The sequence below is a fragment of the Dermacentor silvarum genome, chromosome 3 (assembly GCF_013339745.2).
Source record: "Dermacentor silvarum isolate Dsil-2018 chromosome 3, BIME_Dsil_1.4, whole genome shotgun sequence".
Lineage (NCBI taxonomy): Eukaryota > Metazoa > Arthropoda > Arachnida > Ixodida > Ixodidae > Dermacentor > Dermacentor silvarum.
Genome location: NC_051156.1, coordinates 135,741,549 through 135,761,191, shown reverse-complemented (window position 1 = coordinate 135,761,191; position 19,643 = coordinate 135,741,549). Strand labels below are relative to the sequence as shown.

The 19,643-nt window shown below is 50.8% G+C and overlaps 2 protein-coding genes across 2 annotated transcripts in view; both read left to right on the top strand.

Moving 5' to 3' along the window:
• Window positions 1-7,440: 7,440 nt before the first annotated feature.
• LOC125944354 (uncharacterized protein F35H12.5-like) lies at window positions 7,441-13,141 on the top strand. Its single transcript, XM_049664749.1, has 3 exons — window positions 7,441-7,665; window positions 11,292-11,388; window positions 12,985-13,141. The coding sequence occupies exons 1-3, from the start codon at window positions 7,521-7,523 to the stop codon at window positions 13,139-13,141; spliced, it is 399 nt and encodes a 132-aa protein (XP_049520706.1). The 5' UTR covers window positions 7,441-7,520.
• Window positions 13,142-16,242: 3,101 nt separating this feature from the next.
• LOC119445803 (calcium-transporting ATPase sarcoplasmic/endoplasmic reticulum type) overlaps window positions 16,243-19,643 on the top strand; it is a 663,011-nt gene continuing 659,610 nt past the window's right edge. Inside the window, exon 1 of the mRNA XM_037710085.2 lies at window positions 16,243-16,255. The gene's annotated coding sequence lies outside the window, so the exon portion shown is untranslated. The remainder of the gene's footprint in view (window positions 16,256-19,643) is intronic.

Sequence of the window (19,643 nt, the reverse complement as noted above, 5' to 3'; positions counted from 1 at the left end):
CCCCTTCCCTTTCCCTCGCAGAAACAGCGTCCCTCGCGCGCGATGATTTCATCTCCATTGCCGTCATACTGAACCTCACGGCGACGGCGACGGCGACGGCGACGGCAACGGCGACGGCGACGCCGACGGCAGAAATCTGCTTTGGAGTGTCCATATAATTGCTATCGCAATAATAACTAAATAACCACTATGCTAATTACGTTATAACTCAAGATTTCGCTGTTTCTTGGTACGAATGTACTCTCCAAGTACAGAAGTACTCTCCAGGTAATCATGTTCTAATTTTCTTTAATGTGGAATGGTGCTCGGGCTTTGTGGTGTTAACATAGTGTGACCTATCGTATCTTATATTGCACACTGCATTCAACCCCCCCCCCCTTTTTTTTTTCTTTAATATCCGAACCGGTTGCGTAAAATGTTCATCAATTATATAAAGTAGGATGCACGCGGAACTGAAGTGTTTTGTGCATATTCTTAACGTCACCTTTGCCAAAATCGACATCGATTTGGTCTAGGTCGGTGTGTCATCGGACGACAAAAAAAAGCATCCGTGAAGCCCACCCCGCAGGGTGTGCGCCACAAGTGAAGAACAAGCAGGCAAGCAAACGCTGTGTGTGGCTTCCGGTCAAAAGTATCCGGAACGCGCTGAAATTAGCGCCGGGCGTCCGCCTGGTCCGTGCAATCGTATTTCGACAGGCGCTGACGAGTGCGGCGAAATACTTTCATGAGTATCACGGCCTATACCGAATACGGAAGTACATGACGGTCAACGTCGTTGCATGCATTATATGTAATACTTCAATGCTAATCAGGCCAGTGGAAAAAGACGACGAAGACGCGCGCCTCTGGCGTTGAGGCCGTCATGCTTGCCGTGTCGGCGCAAAATTTCCGTGCGCCTTGGGCAAATGCCCTCGCCGGGACCGAGTAAATGTTTCAGGAAAGAAGAAGAAAAAAAAATCAATCCATCGATGCCGGGGCCGTTTGACCGAAGCATACATTGGTGAGTTTACTATGAGCAGCGAAAATGCGCTTGCAAGCTCGACATTGTCATCACGTGAGCATGTTCGCTCACTATTATTGTAAATATATAATGCGATGCTTCAAACCCCTCACCAATGTCGCGGTGTCAGCACGCATAAGCTTTCGAAACAGGGGTAATTGGCGATCGCCGTGGCAGGCCTTCGTCTTGCAGTGAACATAGGCAGTGGCTATTCTCCCGGCAGCCGGGAGAATTTCTGAAACGAATTTCTGTCGGCACTCACCTATTGGCTCTCGGAAGGTAAGGGTAGGTTATGTTAGGTTAGATTAGGTTATGTTAGGTTAAATTTGGTGGTAATAGCTTAGGTTATGTTAGGTTAGGTTAGGGCGAACCTGCAGGCCGTTTTTCAAGGCAGTTTGTCATGTGAATTCCGAGCGCCAATAGGAGGCGAGTGTCGGAGAAATTCGTTTCACAATTTCTGCCGGCTGCCGGGAGAATAGACTCACCCGTGAACATAAGTTAGGCTGACGATGAAACTCTCGAAATTTCGTGCCAACACGTCAATACGTTCGCTTACTCTTATTGTAAGAATAGTAGAATGTTACAAAACGCTAAGCAATATCGCGTCGTATGCACACACGGACTTCGAAGCAGGGGTAATTAGAGATCTCCGAGAGAGAGGTCTTCGTCGTTCACTGGGCATAAGTTCGGTTGATGAAACTGTCGACATTTCTGCCATCAGGTTAACAATCACGCGAGCACGTTCGCTCACTGTTATTGTACGAATAATGCGATGTTTAAGAATGTCGCAACAATGTGACGGTGCAAGTGCTTCTAAGCTTTCAGCGAACCCTGAATACACCGACAGGTTGTTACGTTTGAATATGAGCCTATTAAAAGCCGGCAATTGCAACTGGAATGCTTGAACGACTTGCTTAGGGAGCTCGCGCCAGAACTTTTAAGCTGCACTTCTGCGCCGCTGTACCTTGTTGAGCTCAACGATGTCGGCTCTGTAGACGCATGACTTTTATTTTTCAGCACACCCTCGTCACGCACACCACTGCACTTTAGTTGCAATACGCTGCAGTAGATGCAGCGATAATTAACGACGCACCGCTTGTTGTTATCATCGGAATTTATGTACTGCCATGATATGGTTTATAGGATCCGCATAACTACACTATCTTTTTTTACTCCGCAAGCCCTGTCGTATTTCATGATTTAAGTGCTATATTCCAGCCAGCTGCATGCATGGGTCGCGTCAAGGTCGTAGATCCTATATATCTGTGCGAATTGGACCCCGAAGACAAGACTCCATGCTGCTGCTCTGTCCACACGTCAATATGTGCGCCTGTGGTACTTTAGCGAGGAAATTCGTAACTTAGAATAGTAATGACACAAAGTCGAGATACCGGCGATATTTATTCATGTGTATACATGTAAGTACACATTTGGCTAGGTATTATTTCTAGCCATGCAATATAAAATCAGGAGCCAAGAAGTTACACACATGTAAATCAATTATATACTAGCAAGAGTATACCTTAAATGAAAAGTGCAAGCACAAAATCAAGAGAACATAAAGAACATAGATATTAACGGATCGTTAAAATTGTCAGCTGAGCTTGTACAGAATTTTGTATATCGATTCCGGCTTTGTTATAGGAGTTTTGAAGTTGGGGCAAGACTTTGCTTATAATTGGCTAACCATAACTTGGTCTGAAACGAGGGACATACCATAACTACGAATTTTGAATTTCGTAGTAATTTGAATGGACGAACTTTTAGTGCACTTTTTTTTTATGCAAGCAATTTCCAGAAACCTGCACTATTGTGCGTCTTCAGGCAATCTACCACCACTTGACCTTTTCAGGAAGTCTCTCTCACGAGTGACCGTGCTAAAGGTGGATTAACTTCGGTGACTGGACACCAGCGTATTCAGCATAACAAGTACTGTCCGAAATCGATACCTCTACTGAGCGTAAAAACGGAGCATATAACTATTCGTATGGCATTTAAACAAACAACGAGACCTTGCGCCGTCAAAACTGGGTCAATATACTGATTTAACGCATAATAAACATAGACGATAAACAACAGAGCATTGGAAATTTTATATCGCTACACATTTACTTTAAAAGCTTCGCTGAATTCGTTGTCATCTTTGCGCTATCCTAGGACTGTACAAATTCAAATTTATTACAAATAATGCAAATATTGATACAAATCTGTGGCGTGCGCGGGCCCATCCTGTTCAAGCAAAATGTAATAAAAGCTACTGAAGCAAAGCAAACAAAACACAACCATTGCATGAAGAGTGCGATTAACTTCGAAGTCCCGATAACCTTCTCAAAGTTATCTTTCTTAGCAGTCAGCGCTCGGGGGCTGACTGCAAATAGGTAGCATGAAAATCGGAGAATATTCTTAAAATAAGCTTTGTAGCTCAAAGCGATAAAACGTGCTTAGTGTCAGTGTTGGAAATGAACAGAGCTTACGAGCTTGGGACGCTTACTTACGACAGCATTCCTCAGGAAAGGGTGATATTGCTTGATGATGCTGATCGTTCTTTGTTTATGAGGTCGTTTTTGGTTTAATGACTTTCAATTTGACTCGAGCGTAACGACGAAACAAATTGTATGTTAATGATATTTCTGCATATTCTCGCCATTGGTACGCACGTTTCTGGTCCTTCTCAGCCCGTCCCACCCACAAAGGCTTTGGGTTTCCTACCCTTCCCTGTTTGACAATGCACCTTGTTCCACCGACAATGTCCACCGCAGACAGCCCTGGACTCGACGTTACCACGATTCGTAGATGACCGGAGGCAACGTACACCCTTCTGCTGAGCCATGTTGCAAAAAGCAGGTGAGATTACAGGATGTTTGTAGAGACACCACTGCGTTCACTACGGTATCGCTGTGCTCGTATTTCAGAACCCTTCGCGGTGGCTTAGTGTCTACAGCGTTGTGCTGCAGAGCACGAGCTCGTTGCTTTCTATTTCCGACCACGGCGACTGCATTTCGACGGGAGCGAAATGCAAAAGCTCTCGTGTACTTATATTAGTGCACGTAATGAAACCAGGCGGTCAACGTTAATCCGGAGCTCTCCGCAACGCTGTCTTCATAGCCACAGTGTTTCTTTGGGACGTTAAGCTCCATAGATCAACACATCAATAAATTGTATTTCAGATGTTACGGCAAGATATTTCGAAGTGATAAACTATTACGTGTACGGTTATACAAAGATGTGCTGAAGTACGTTCGCAGCTTGTGAACATGAATATTGCGACGGAGAATTGAGAGCAGCTAGGGGTCTGCGATTCGCGCCTTCAACAGAAATACAGGTGGCGCGCGCGGGAAGGTACAGCTGCTGCGGAAAAGAATTAGCACAAGTGGCCGATGACCGGAGTACCTCTGACAAGGAAACGCGTATTTCCGGTGACAGATTTCAGCCAAGCGAAACTTTGCAAAGTCAATTACTGTTTCTAAATGAAAACTGGCAATAACGTGTCGTAAGTTCAAAACTGCATCTCTCACACACAAGGCATATTTGAAGGAAGATATGAGGCACTTGGCTGTCTGACTGCTTCGGGAGGAAACAGCGAATTTTCATTCAGGGTGCGCAAAATAAAAGCTAGTGGTCATATCTGAAAAAAAAAAAACTGTTCGAACTAAATACATCCGCCATACAGGTCAAGTGAATACCCCTGCAAAGTGTTCGCGGTATAGTTCATGTACCTACAATGCCTGTATGGAGAATTCTTGTCATTCGTTTCGGATGCTCTTGAAGGTCTTTTTGTCAAATGTTGCTCTTCAAGAGAACACTGTGAACACATCCTCCACATCGAGCGTTCAATTTGCGAATTGACTCATACTCTATCCTTATTTTGGTGAAATACCGCGGTGTGCCAAATTTTTCGTGGTCAAGCGAGCGCCCTGTGACGGGATAAAGAAGGATTTTGAATAGCGTAAGTGCGTGAGAAGAATACAATGAGACAGAGCGCTAACTTCCAGAGAAGGCAGAGTTACGTGTAAACGACATTCGCTCCACTCATTCTGATGAATAAGAAAGTTCAGTGGCTTAATTCACTCTGGACTCGTTCATTCGTTCGTTGAAAGCTCCTTGGCGAGAAACACGGATAGGCACACACTCTGGACACACAGGCTACACACGCAGCAACGTCCTTTGTGTCTTCTAGCATTGTTACGGTTTCTTCGCTATAACTCGCCTTGACAAGATGAACCAACAAGCTCATATCGTAACCCTAATCTTAAGCTCCGCCGACGTTTGAGAGAGAGAAAATAATTTCCTAAGGAACACAGCGTGCCGCTGCTCCACTGATGACGCAGGACTTTCATCATGTCGAGTTCTCCGTCAAAGCAGTCTGACTCCAGGATCACGCCGTGGCCGTACATCAGCAGCCCTAGATGCCGCTCTCAAGCTGCCGTCGCCTTGGCCGTACGGTTGGGTGGCTGGCAATGCTAACGTCGGTGCCGACGAAGTGCCGAAACCGCATCGGTGTCACATCCGGGGACTCCACGTCACTTCTGCTGTGAGACGGCTGGGTCATCCGCACCCACACAGTATTTCGTTGCCGTACAAGGAGCGGCGCGTCGTCGTCACCACGTGCGGGGAGCTCTACAAGGCTAGTGCACAGGGACGTCCTAACAACTTTGCCGTATTGCTTGTCCCTATTTGCATCGTTTCTTCGCTACTGAAAGAGAGACCATGACAAAAATACTCAATTCTCTATAAATAATGAAAAAAAGACTTACATATAATAGAAACCTGGTGTGCCAATTCTCTAATGAAACTTAACACCTCCAAATGTAAAGTTATGCGGATCTCCCGTAAACACTCTAACAAGGAATACCAGTACTCTTCAAACTCGACAACCCTATCCCCCGTTGAATCATATCGTTAGCTCGACATCACTATTAACCGCAAGTTGACCCGGACCGAGCACATCACAAAATTGGCTACCGACACTACTAAATCACTTGGTTACGTCAGACGTACCCTTGACCTGGGCCCCGCCTCCACACGAAAACTAGCTTATGAAACTTTTATTCGAAGTAAACTTGAATACGCCTCAGCTATTTGGAGCCCGCACCAAGCTTACTTAATCAACACTTTAGAATCAATACAACATCGGGCCACTAGATTCATCACTTCCAGGCACAGCCGTCAAAGAAAGCGTCGGTGCGAATAAATCATCCTTAAGACTCGAATCATTGCTGTTGCGTCGGAAAATCGCAAAGCTGTGCCTTTTCCACCGACTATATTATAACTTCCCACATCTACACGAAAAGCTTCTTATTCCAAGAACCCGTACATCTCGTCGCCTTTTTAACTCTTGCAGCATCCAGCGCTCGCATGGTTCAACATCTTCCTTTCGTCAATCGTTTTTGCCTAGTACCATCGCAGAGTGGAACGATTTACCAGATAGAGTTGTCTGCTAGCGTAACCCCGTTATCTTTAAACAGCTGCTTACTGATCGCCTCAAACTCTAACCTTATGATGACCATACTGTGTTTTCCTTATTTTGTTATTGCCGTTTCACATTGTGACTTGCTGCTGATTTGATTTTGCATTGTATTCAATGTGCCGCTAAGTTTTTCTTTTTTATTTGTGTTCTCAAACGAATCCACAGGCTGTAGAAAATTGTAACCATGTCTTTATTCCTATTCTTACCTTCTGTAATCCCCCCCCTCCACCCCCCTACCCATATGTAATACCCCGACAGGGGTCCTGAAGGAAAAAATAAATGATAAATGATGATGAATGATGATTCTCTGATCATTCTCACTCGCTTATATGTTTGCAACAATTTCTCGATGGACGTCGCCTTAATTCGCAAATGCAGGCACACGTCCTACGTTAGTCATTAAACTAGTAACGACTATCGAGGCAGATATGGGAACGATGGTTGGCTTCGATTTCTTTGTCGTTCCATCCATTTGCGGATGTAGGAAATGCGCTCCAACAATTCGACATTACATTCGGATGAGGAGCGAACAGAGTTCACAGAGCGTTCGCCCGTCCCGGTGGTTTTAAAGCTCTTGTGTGCGAATTTTAACCACCCGAAATACGCAGAAGCAGGGCACCAACTGCACCAACAAGCACTGCACTAAGTTATTATTCTCACGGTGCCGTTATTCGCCGCAGCATGCAGCGAATAAGAAAGACTGTAAACTGACAAGAAACTCCGTAGAATTTCTAGCTTTGCGTCGCCACTAAGTCTTGACCTCAATCGCATCTCTCAACCTGCAAAATAAATTAGGGTATGCTTGCTATAATGCATCAGCGCGCGCGCGTACAATTGTGTGAGTCAGTGATAGAAAAACAGTACATTTTATATCATGTAACCTCAAGTCGATTGTGGCTTTATTTGTCTCGTAACTTTTGAATAGCTTTACACGTTAATCGGCGGTATTTTCTGGCCTCAACACCACAGAAGTGGCGCGCCGAGGGACGCCTCGGATACAAGCACGCACCCGATACAGGCGCCGTGGTCCCTCTGACGTACGTGCACACGGGCATGGACCGGGCGGAGCACAAAGAGCGCGGCGAACGTCCGCTGGTCCTCCTGTTCACGGGATCACCAGGACACTATCAGGACTTCAGCTACACCATCCCTTTTCTGGACAGGCACGGCGCCGACGTTCTCTGCTTCAACTGGCCCAGTGAGCGGGAAGCTTTCTCCGTCACCATATTTTCCCGTGTATCGTGGTGACCTGGAACAGCGAGAGCAGAACTAACACGTGTTTTGTTTCGTGACTCAAGCCCCTTTTGATCCGAGCATTCCCTGTTGACCGGAACTATACTCGGGGACAACTTATCTTGGCAGTGAAGCGAAGGCTAGAGGGGGCGGAGGTTCTGCACAATCGTGTTACTCCGCCAAGTAGTGCTGCAGCTAGCAGCTGCTTTCGGTGCCAGTTTCGGTTTTCTTTACACGCTGTGTACGCCCGTTGCCCGTCTTCACAAGCTCCGATATAGCCCTGGGTGTGCAATAAAATTTAACGAAATGTTGATTTTACCGTTTAAAATTCCATATCTAGATCTCTTATGTCTCTGTGAACTACGTTCTCACCAAAGTTTTTTTTTCTTTTTTTAGATCAGATATGTCTACAACCGCGCCCCTCAGCTCGGTTGCACGTGAGCCTGCAGCTTGTTTACTGTACAGAACAGATGCCCAGAAAGTTTTGTGGAATCCGAGAAATAAAAAAAAAAAATGAATGTAGGGAATTATTTTTCAAAGAGCACAATAGTTATAGTATATCATGTACAGCTTCTCAAAGCATTGTTAACATAATATTAAGCCAAGTAGAATTTATTTGAGCTAGGGAAATGTGAAAATTCATTATTTATGAATTTAGGGAACTCTTTGTCGGCGTGTAAAGGAGACTCTCCGCTTCGGTCCCATAGCTTTCCCTGCACTATCAAGAAAAGTTATCCCCGAGTATAGCGTTAGCATGAAAATTGACCGCATATCTGCTTGCTTCGCTGCAAATGGTGTCGAAAGACGATAGTCTTCTGCCGTCCCTGATACGTACCACCTGCTCTTCTCCCCCCTTCCACCTCTCACGCTCTTCCCCTCCCCTCTCACTCCGCCCATGATGGATGCAATGGAGGTTTTGCTGAATTCAACTTTCCCGCGTTCGCCCTGCTCTCGCGCCATCTGTTGGGACCTTTTATTACTGTTGGCTTAAAGCCGTCTACATAGCCGCGGCTTCAGTCGGCTTGCTTTTAACGCGTAGCGTCTCTTTGACTTCATTTCTAACACGTTGATTTTTCATTTACTAACGTAAACACCAGTCCAATGTGTATTCTTAATTAAATGAACGCTGCGGATCACTGTTATGTACATATATTTTGCCTCAAATAGGCCTGAGGTTTCCTTTGCGCTGTATAATGTTGACGTGTACAACCCCTTGGCCCCAGTGCTAGTAGCTTGGTTGGTTTTGGCCGGGCGGTTGAATCGAGTGACCCAGAGGCAAGGTTTTCGCGTTTAGGTAGACCAAGATAAACTATCGTCTTTAAAAGCTGAGCAAGTTGCTGAGACTCGATGCTTAAAAACCAGCCCGACGGAAGCCAGACCGAAGATACGTGTGATTGTGTTGTGTGTATGATTTCATTTTTCTGTCCGCGTCCTGTAGCTCTGGTTGTTTTCTTTTTCTCGCCAGCGTTGTCTCGCGTACCAGAGGCCACACCAGCTGTTCAATCGTGTACCTTTTACAGGAGATCGCATGTGGCTTGGTAGCGTTATAGTTCATTGCTAATTGTGGCCTTGGCAGAATGCATACCATACAGGGGGTTCAAAATTAAGCTTTATTGTTTTATTAAATTTAGGCACTTGGAGGCACGCGAACACCACCAATGCAAATAAGTTATGTGACCAGGGGGGCACAAAGTGAGATGGTAGTTATCGCTGTCAACAGCCCAGTTAGCTAAAATTTCATAACTTTTTGCTGACTGCAGTAAGTGGGTATGTTTCTATTGAATAGTTAGAGGTAGTCGTGTTTGTACACATTATTAGTTAGAAGAATTATTCTAGCGTGTCTGTGCTCCGAGGTATCCAACTCCAAATTTTAATTGTCGTTTGCATGATTACGTATGCAAGAGAGTTACGATCGGTGAAAACCTCCTCCCTGGTGTGACGCGGCTGTTGCGTGCGGCGCTTAGTCTGACAACGAGGCGAAGGCATTGGCAAACATAACTGTCCCCCTTCCCCTCTCGGCTGGCGAAACAAAAAATCGAAGAACCTGGAACAGCTGTCCTAACACGCGACCAAGCAGCCTGTAACGATGGCGCCAGCTGCCATGCCGAGATAATGGCGCGAGCGGAGAAGCCCGGGGGCAGGGCGCGTGCGTGATGGTGACACCGCACTGTCATAACTTGATTTCGCCAGCCAAGAGGGGAAATGGAACAGTTCTCATATTAACGCGATAGCGTTAAGGGCCTCGTGTCGCAGAAAATCCGGCGTCGGCGTGCGATGTTGGCTGGTGGCGGAGAAAATCATCCCCAACCACGCAGGCCCTCCGAATATATTTAGGTACATGCATATGCCACGCCTTCTTATATGACATGCGGTATACGCGGGTTATATTGCCACACCATTCTGTCATTAATGTTGCTCATACCTTGTCTTGCATTCTTGGCAAAGCTTTTCCTCGGAATTTTCAGAATGACAATCCACAAACAAATGTCATGAAACGAAACCCCCGCATGTACATGCCTTTTATGTTAAATCTTCTCAGACTGAAATATCAAAAGTACGAAACAAAAAAAATACACCATCTTCCCGTAGGGGAACCCTGAGTAGTATGCGAAGCAGCCAAGGTAGTTTTATCGGCTGTATAAACTTGGACATGCAGCAGCACCAGCAACGCGCAGAACTGTTGTCCACGCCGTCGGCGTTTTGCCCGCGTTCGCACCGAACGCGCGACGCATCACAAACTTGGTCGCGACAAGTGTAACGAGGAGCTCTATAAGTGCTACCGCATTTAGGTGCACAAAACACACTGAGCTGTGAGAGACGCAGCCATGCCGCTGGAGGGATATTTGTGAACGCTTAGTTAGCTCTATTACAACCGCGAGATACACTGCCAGCCACTGAAAATGGCATGGACAGGGTGGTCGCCCACCCACGCCATTGTCAATGGTTGGCAGTTTATCCCACGGTTGTTCTTTTTAGGTAGATTTTGCCTGCAGACACACCAAGCAGTAATTCTATGCTACAAATGACGGCGAACTCAGTGGAGGCCTCTAAAGGTCTGGCAATGCATGAAGTTGGGCGTGTTATTGTATCAGCTAATATTGCGTTACACAGAAGACAAGTACGAAAGAACAAGCAGTAACATTTGCAGCATAGATTGGAGCTCGCTTCACGTAGACAGTTGAATATGCAGACATGTCTATAACGAAGATGCATGCGCGCTTAACTCATTGGTCACCCTTCTTTAGAAAGATCTTCATCGAGGCTTCGTAGATTTTCTACCGAAACCAGCTTCAAATGTATGCTGCTTCTCTAGCATAAATGAAAGTTTCTTTGTTGTTCGGTGTTTGCATCAATTATGCAGAAGCGTAGTGGCTGTTCGAACTGGGATTTTATATGGCCGGGACGTTCTCTATAATGCGGAAGTTTACGAGGTACAATATCTGTAACAACTATTTTTTAGCACCTCTATTATTTAGCACACGCAAACCGCACAGCATACATACAGTCGCTTTATAGGCCAAGTAGCTGGCTAAGCGGTGGTAGCTCTGCAAGCTTCATACACGTTAACGCCGCGCTCACCGTCTTCGTCAGCCTTCCTCTTCACCAAAAAGACCGGCTACTGGGGGCACAGCAGTGAGGAGAAAACCCACCTTGCCATTGATTTCCTCAAGAAGCTCGACATAAAAGAGTGAGTTGCGGGCTTCTTCCCTTCTAAAACATTTAGCTTATACGCGGATTTGTTTCCGGAAGCAAAGTCCAAGTTGTCGGACGTTTGTGATTCTTTGCCGTGATATGCTTCTTTATCTTTATGAGCATCAGAGCAAGTGCCCGTCGATGACCAAATTTGTGGCAACTTTGCCACCTTTTCGGTCACATCGACGCACTTCAACGCGCTGTTACTAAATTTACTGGCGCGGTGCAGAAAACGCGTGTCTGCTGCCGGAAGGACATCTCGGTTGCAGAGGTCAGTGAATAATCAGTGAATTCTGCGAGTACTGGCCTACGGAGATAAAACTCAGAAGATCTTCTAAGAAACTTCAGAAGAATATGAGGACAACGAAACAAGTGATTGAACGAGAAAATTCCTACAGAAGTCATCTACAATGATTGCGCGAGTTATAACGTTACGAGAAAGGAAAACAGTAATATGCCACAAAGTGCAAATGCTGATATTCTAGTTGATATTTAGAGGAAGAAGTCAAGTTGCGCAGGCCAATGCAATGCATATAAAGTCGATATCTCATAATGTAACAGAATGGGTTCTAAGTAGAGATGGTCGATTATCAAGTTTTGTCGTATACGAATGGAATACGAATTCTGAGTATCGAATAGTCAAACGCAGAAGGGCATACACGTATTTAGAGCAGAGACATTTGATATCTGGACAAGTAGCCACCACGCCCGCACTAGTCTGACTAGTTAGAAAAATACGGCTGACTATCAGCGACAAAGGAGCCAGTTTTAAACACACCACTAATTGTAATGAAAAATTGCATGAGTAGCCTCTCAGCATAAGTAAGGCCGGGTTGCAAACATTTTTTCCAAGAATAAATGGCTGCTTTATAGAATGGAGTTTTTCGAGAACGCTAAATAAATGGTGGCAGAAAAAAGAGAACTTTAAAAAATAGAAAGAAAAACTGCTGAAGGACTTTCTTGGCGTATATACATGTTACAATGAAAAGATTACTGGTCATAGTGTAGCATAACTTGCATTATCTATTGTGTTTTTTCATTCCTTCGAAAACTTCTGTCATTGTTCCACTTTTGGTAATTTGCGATACTTTGTTTCGCAGATGGACAACAGTAAGATGTTACTGTTGTCCATCTGCGAAACAAAGTATGTTGTCCATCTGCGAAACAAACAAACAAAGTCCTGCAGGACTTCTAACAGTCACTTACTGCGAAATTTTTTCATTAGTATCAAGCATTCGGAAATACCGAATAGTTTCTTTTCGAATATGAATACGAATACTTAGTGGGTAATATTTGATTCGAAAATTCAAATATTCGCCCACCCCTAGTTCCAAGGAATGGAAAGCTCAGCCAAGGAAGGCAGAGTGTTAGGTGGAGTTATGAAATAAAGAAATTTGCAGGGATAGGCTGTCAGCAAGAGTAATGATGATGTCGATCGGCAAGATCAGTTAAGAATTGTGCCACTTAACAGCATTATTTGTTTCTCGGGCCGATTTCAGCTTCTCTGCAGTGGCGCAGCTATAGGGCAGAGTTAAAAATCCACTCACTTTTTAACCCCCACAAGCGTTTTAACTTTGGGGAGTCTTTGCAGGGTCGACTTGCTGGTAAGCCACAGCTCGGGTGCCTACCCTGCGGTCGAGCTGACCGCCGAACATTCTGACGTCCAAGTGAAGTCCCTGGCTCTCCTTATGCCCACCACCGGCACCGACGTCAGGTTGGTTGGTGCGCAGAAAGGCAGGAGGGTTTAGAATGCAGGGATGACAAGATAAAAAAAAAAGCCTAACTGGTGTGCCACGAATAGGCCGAGCCCATAGACAACACCTCACAGCTGCTGTGGACCTTCGCTGCTCAAGCAAATGGCAGTGGGCGTCGTCAAGCTGCCCATCCGATGTCAGCTTGCAAGACCCGAAAACCCTCATATTTCACGTACGCGCCTCCCCTATAGGGCGATCAAAATTAAGCTTTACAGATTTGATAAAATTATGCGCTGAGAGGTATACGTGAAATCCTCCTTCGCACGTAAATTGTGGGGCCAGAGGGATACAAAGTGAGATGACAACTGTCGCCATCAGGCATCTAATTCACTATATCGATTAATGAACTTCTTTAGTGACTGGAGTAAGTGGGCGCATTTGTGTTGGAAACTTAGAGGCAGTCGTATTCCCTACACAATGCCATTTGGTAGAATTATTCTAGCATGCCCGTGTTCCGTGATATCTTCCTCTAAATTTTCAACTTAGTTCGTATGTATTACGCGCGCAAGACGGTGAGGATCGGCGCGAAGCTCCTCGCCGGTATGACGTGGCTGTTGCGTCACACACTGGCCGCTTAGCTTATCCCCTGGCCTCATGACTTACATTTTAATATTAATTTTAATAAATTTGTAAAGCCTAATTTTGATCCCCCCATATATTCGGGAAGACGGTTCAGACTCCTTGTTGTGAGCAGATGAATGCTCTGACGTTTGCACCTATCTCTCATGGGCCTCTCATGGGCCAGTGGAATGCGCTCAGGCTGCGATTCCACTTTGCAAGCTTTATGCAAGCTTTTTCTTTTTATCCTGACGCAATAAGCTTATGGAACAACTTAGCAGAAGAAGCTGTGCAGAAAAAGATCCGAAAAAGACCCGAAAATCGAAGCATCAATTGCGATAGCAAATTAGTAGAGAGCTATATGGAGTAAGGATAGTAGTTTATCAGCTGTATAAACTTGAACATGCAGCAGCACCAGCAACGCGCAGAACTGTTGTCGACGCCGTCGGCGTTATGCCCGCGTTCGCACCGAACGCGCGTGGCGTTGGTGACTGTTGCCGGTGCCTCTGGGGGCGGCTCAGAGGTTTTCGACTAGATCAGAATGGGACACTCGTTGAGCAGATAGATAAGTGGTTCTTGAGGGAAAGGGAAAGGTTGGCGCTATCTTCTGCAGCCCTTGAGGGAGCACGGCTCAGCGCCAACGGGGAGGGGTAAGTGGGAGCGAAAGAAGGGATAGAGTGGAGTCGCCATGGCTGGGCGAAGCAAAACCGGCAGGCATAGGCGGCACGTATCAGGCCGAGATGAAAGGCCTTGGTGTGCTGCAGAGTCTGCAGGGGTGTTGTGCCAGGCTGGTCAGGCCCGGGGTGGGTGGGAGGCCGTGAGGCCTTCCCGCTTGTAGAAATGTCCTTAGAGGCGTGCGGAGAGCCCTGACGAGTCAAGGAACTCCACGACGCCTCGAAGTGCACAAAGGTGGTGTCGGCCGGGGAAGAGGAGATCTTCCTCCTTGCCAGAGGGGAGGCCCAGGCGGCGGAACTCCTGCAGGAGTGGGCCCCGCTGCTGGAGGTACGCCGGGCAGGCCAGCAGGAGATGTTCGATCGTCTCCGGCTCCCCGCAGGAGCTGCAGGCCGGGGACGTCGCTCGTCCCAATCGGTAGCTGCGTGCTGCCGTCCAGCTGCAGCCGATGCGGAGCCGGAGAAGGAGCGAGGTCTCCCTGCGAGCCAGGCCTCGCTGGGGGAGTGGTCGTGGGGGGCATCCCAGTGCCACCCGTTTGTCTGGGTGGTGGGTCGCCAGGTGTCGCCGCAGCCTCAGTCCAGTGAAGTCGCCCTCCGTCACGGCCCGACTGAGGGGCACAGTGGTGTGGTGGGCGTCCTTCGCCAGGGTGTCGGCTGCCTCGTTGCCCGGGATCCCTACGTGGGCGGGGATCCAGTGCAGGGACACCGGGTGGCCTGCGTCCTGCAGCGCTGTCAGCCGGGTAGACAGCAGTGCGACTCCAAGGCTGGCGCTTTCTGGCCTCTGCAGGCCGAGGAGGGCTGCCTTGGAGTCGCAGAGGATGGCCGCTGGTACCCCAGGAAGCTCCTCGGAGAGTAGGTCGACGGCCAGGTGGAGGCCTGCCACCTCCGCTGCAGTCGAGCTGGCGTGTCTGGGCAGTCGACACTGCCTGCTCTTCTGCAGGGCTGGTGCCGTGCAGGCCGCCGTGGCAGAGCCGGTGTCCGGTATCACCGAACCGTCGACGTACACCAGGAGGTGGTCTCCGAGGGTCTTGTCCAGGAGGCAGGCGGCCGTCTGCTGCAGGGCGCAAGCGGGCGAGCGCCTCTTCGAAATCCCGGGCAGCTCCGTGGCGATGGGGACAGGAGGCCTCTGCGGTGGGGGCAGCTATACCGCATTCGGCGGTGGGTTGCCAACCACCTCCTCGTAGAGGCGGCACAGCTGACCCATCCTTGAGGAAGGCCGGGACTGGAGGCGACGCAGCAGGCCTCTGCCATCAGGAGCATGGTGGAGGCGGTCGACGTGCCTCAGCCCCTGCTGCAGGAAGAGGAGCGACAGGGGCCATGCTCCAGCCTCCGCAAGGGTAGCGGCAATCTGGGAGCTCCGGGGGACGCCCAGGCAGAGTCGGATGGCCGCCCGGTGCTGCAGCTCCAACTTTTCGAGGCGGCGTGGCGGCAGCGCCACCAGCGGGAGGGCGAACCGCAGGCGTGATGTGGCCGCCGCCTCGTAGAGCCGCAGGGCCCACTTCACCGAGCAGCCCTTTCCATGAGCAAGGAGCTGCGACACGGCCTTGCGGACTCTGATGGTCTGGGTCTGCATGGCCCCGACTGCCGGTCGCCAGGTTAGCCGGTGGTCGATGCGCAGCCCAAGGTACGACACAGTCGTACTCCATGGGATGCGCACGCCTTCCAGCTGCAGCCGGGGAGCTGAGCGCCGTGCCGCTGCTCTCGGGTGGACGAGGAGGGCCACCGTCTTCCCCGTCGAAACCGAGAGCCCGATGCTTCCCAGGTAGGCGGCCGTGGTGTCCAGGGCTCTCTGGAGGGCCAGGCACACGTGGCGGCTTGACTGCGGCGGTCCCCGCACCCACAGGGCGATGTCATCCGCGTAGATGGAGCACTCCACCTTGTAGTGAGGGTCGGTCGGCAGTGCAGCAGGCAACCGGGCCAGGGCGAGGTTGAAGAGAAACGGGCTCACCACTGACCCTTGTGGTACGCCTGCTGCGACCGGACGGGGAGCGCTCCTTGCATGGCCCACGCGGACCCTGAGAGTGCGGTCGTTCAGGAACGATGACAGGAACCGCCGCAGGTTGCCGCCAATGCCCAGGAGGTCCAGAGCCTGCTGGACGACCGCATGTGGGAGGCCATCGAACGCCCCCTTGACGTCGATGAGGAGGAGCATGGCGAGGTCTCCGCTGGCCCTGGCGTCCTCCAGGGTGGAGACGACGTCTGCGATGGAGTCCGCAGTGCACCTTCGGCGCCGGAAGCCTGTCTGCTGGTCCGCGAGGAACCCGCAGGCGCGGGCCACCCATTCGAGCCGTGCCAGAGCAATGGCCTCCATCACCTTGCAGGCAGCGGAGGTGAGAGAGACCGGTCGGTATGAGGATAGCTCGTTAGCAGGCTTATTGCTCTTCAGAATGGGGGCCACGATGGCTGTGCGCCAGGCCTCCGGCACCTGTCCTGACCACCAGATGTTGTTGTAGCAGTCGAGCAGGCGTCGTTGTTCACTGGTGGCCAGGTTGCGGAGCATCTGGAGTGTCACTCCGTCTGCTCCCGGTGCACTGCGACGCTTGCCCCTCCTCAGGGCCGTCTGCAGCTCGTGGAGAGTCAGTGGGTCCTGGCACATGGCCGCGATCTGGCTGGTCGCCCACTCCGGATGCAGCTCCAGCAGGCAGGTAGGCGGGTTGGCAGGGGGAAGTCCGACCGGCAGGATGGCCGCAGCGAGGGCAGCCGGGGGGGCGAAGTGGTCCGCTAGCAACTCCGCCAGGGCCGCCTCGCTGATGCCCAGCGAGATAGCCACCGCGAGGACGGGGTGGCGGTTGACTTTCCTGCCGGTCAGGGACTTTAGGAGGCGCCAGGCCAGGGGGCCCCTGGAGCGGTTCTCGATGGTGGCGCAGAGGCTCCCCCAGCTCTGGCTCCTTCTGCGCCTGGCCTGTCGTCTGCAGCGGGCATCCGCTCTCCTGTATTCGGTCCAGTGCTCTGCATTGCCCGTCCGGATTGCTCGGCGCTCCACGCGTCGCCTGGACGCACGGAGGTTGAGCAGGAGCAGATCCGGGGCAGGAGTATCGGGCAGAGCAGAGCACTGGACTGTGGCTGCCTGGGCGCACTCCATGATGGCACTCAGGAGGTCACAGCCATCTTCCAACTCACTGCAGCGCTTCCTGAACAGGGACCAGTCTGTGACGTGGTATGTTCGTGACCTCGGCCTTCTCCCACACCCGGGGGTGATCAAGATGGGGAAGTGATCAGATCCCCAAGTGTCGGGAGTTGTAGCCCAGTCATAGGAGCGCTGCTCGGTGGTAAGGGAGAGGTCGATGGCTGTGCTCACCCCACGGCGGACGTACGTGGGTCCTCCTTTGTTGAGTACCACCAGGCCTGCTCGGCTGATGGCGTTGCAGAGGTCCCTGCCTCGGCGGGTGCACCTGCGGCTGCCCCAGTCGGTGTGGTGGGCGTTGAAGTCACCGCACAGGACTGCATGTCCACCGAGGCGTGCTGCAAGCCGCACCAGGCTGGAGGGGTCCCACTGTTGTCCAGGACGAACGTAGACGCTCGCCACGGTCGTGTCCTGTCTGTCAAGGCGTACCGTGACAGCACAGCACTCCATGGCGCCGCCTACGACGTCCGAGACTGGGGTCACCGAGTGGGCCAGGCTGCTGCGGACGTAGATGGCAGTCCTCGGCTTCCCCTTCTTGTGGGCACCCTCCAGGCAGGGAGCGTCCGTGCAGCTCTGCGTCGAGCACGTGGTGGCGCCAGAGTAGCCCGTGTATCCCGGCAGCCGCAGGTCCTCGGCCACAGTGTACACCTCCTGCAGTGCGAGGACGTCGAAATCACACCGCAGGAGGTGCGCGCACAGCTCTGCATGCCGCCGCCGCAGTGAGTTGGTGTTCCATTGGAGAACACTCGGGCGGCGACGGCATTTCCCAGCTGTGGCTGGTGAGGGATCAGCCATGCTGGTTGACTGTGGTCGGGACTGCCACTGCCTGCAGGCAGATGGCTCGGAGGGGGCTCTCGGCAGGCAGCATCTCCCCGATCGCCTTCAGGGCGAGCTGCAGGCTGGCAATGATCTGGTCCCGAGGGTCCGGGCCAGGCATTGCCAGTGATGCTGGGGCTGTGGTGGGCTCGCTCTCAGGGGTGGCAGGCGGACTCGTTGAGCAGCGTCGGAAATCTTACCCACCTTCTCGCCTCGCAACGTTTCAGATGCGAAGCATCTTATGCTCGGGGCTATGTCACTCACTCCCTCCCTCCGCCGTGCGGCGTCCACTTCCGGTTCCGCTTTCGGTTCCGGTTCCACTTCCGCTTCCGGTTCCGGAAGCCAGCTTCCGGCTTCCGGAGAACGCTTCCGGCGTTTTGCCCGAATGATCCCCAGGTGCTTCGCCCACTCATCATCATTCACTTCGTCCTCTCATTCTCCCCCCTCAACGCTGCGTTGAGTGCCACGGACAGCGCCAGCGTCAACGCCAGTGCTGAGACGCCGATGCCAGCCGAGGCGACAAGACGCACCTCGCCACGGCTCCGCGATTTTCGCCCAAAATACCCGACCTATCGGATATACGACGCTCAACTCTTCTGACGGATGCGACCAGTGTTCCGGCACCCCATGGACATCATGTAGGGTAAGCCGGAGCAGTGTACTCCCGTTTCGGAAGCTTTTTCTTGGATCTGCGACACGGCGGCCTCGCTGTCCCTAACCGCCGGAGCCTCGCCGGCGGCTGGGGTAAACGCGACTGGGCGTTCCGGCGTCATGGACGAAGAAGCGGCTATGGAGCTGTTACAAGACCAGCTTGAAGAAAAGAACCTCACTCCTGTGCATGTCGTGCGACGCCACGTTAGCCCTCAGACCATCATCATGAGGCTGGGCACAAAACTCAACCTTGCAAAGTATCCGACGTATCAAGTCACGAACGCCATCGGCGTCGCTGCCGGTCTCGCGGCGTCTGAGGTGCGCGACGTCAATATACAAGTCAGACAGCTGCAGAACCTCGTCGCGGCAACGAGCGGGAGGGAATCGGCGACTCAGAAACTCGCTGGCTTGCGCTCAACGACACTCGACGGAGAACGACACGATGTGACTGCCTACGTGGCAGCCGAAGCACAGCACGCACGCTGCGTAGTCCATGGCCTCCCTAAGGATATCCCGGACGATCAGCTCCTGTCCATAATCAGCATCGAAGACCGGCACATTTTGGCAGCACGGCGACTAGGCCAGTCAGAGACTATACTCCTCACTGTTAAGGGTGCCACGGTGCCCAAGGAAGTCAAGATGGGCCTGTGGCTCACAAAGACACAACCTTTTCGCC

What these genes read in the sequence shown, in the direction of transcription:
- LOC125944354 (XM_049664749.1), top strand. Translation starts at nt 7,521, where the DNA reads ATGGACCGGGCGGAGCACAAAGAGCGCGGCGAACGTCCGCTGGTCCTC. An exon ending in TCTCTGCTTCAACTGGCCCA is followed by an intron (nt 7,666 to 11,291) that starts GTGAGCGGGAAG and finishes CGTCTTCGTCAG; the next exon opens with CCTTCCTCTTCACCAAAAAG. An exon ending in AAGAAGCTCGACATAAAAGA is followed by an intron (nt 11,389 to 12,984) that starts GTGAGTTGCGGG and finishes GAGTCTTTGCAG; the next exon opens with GGTCGACTTGCTGGTAAGCC.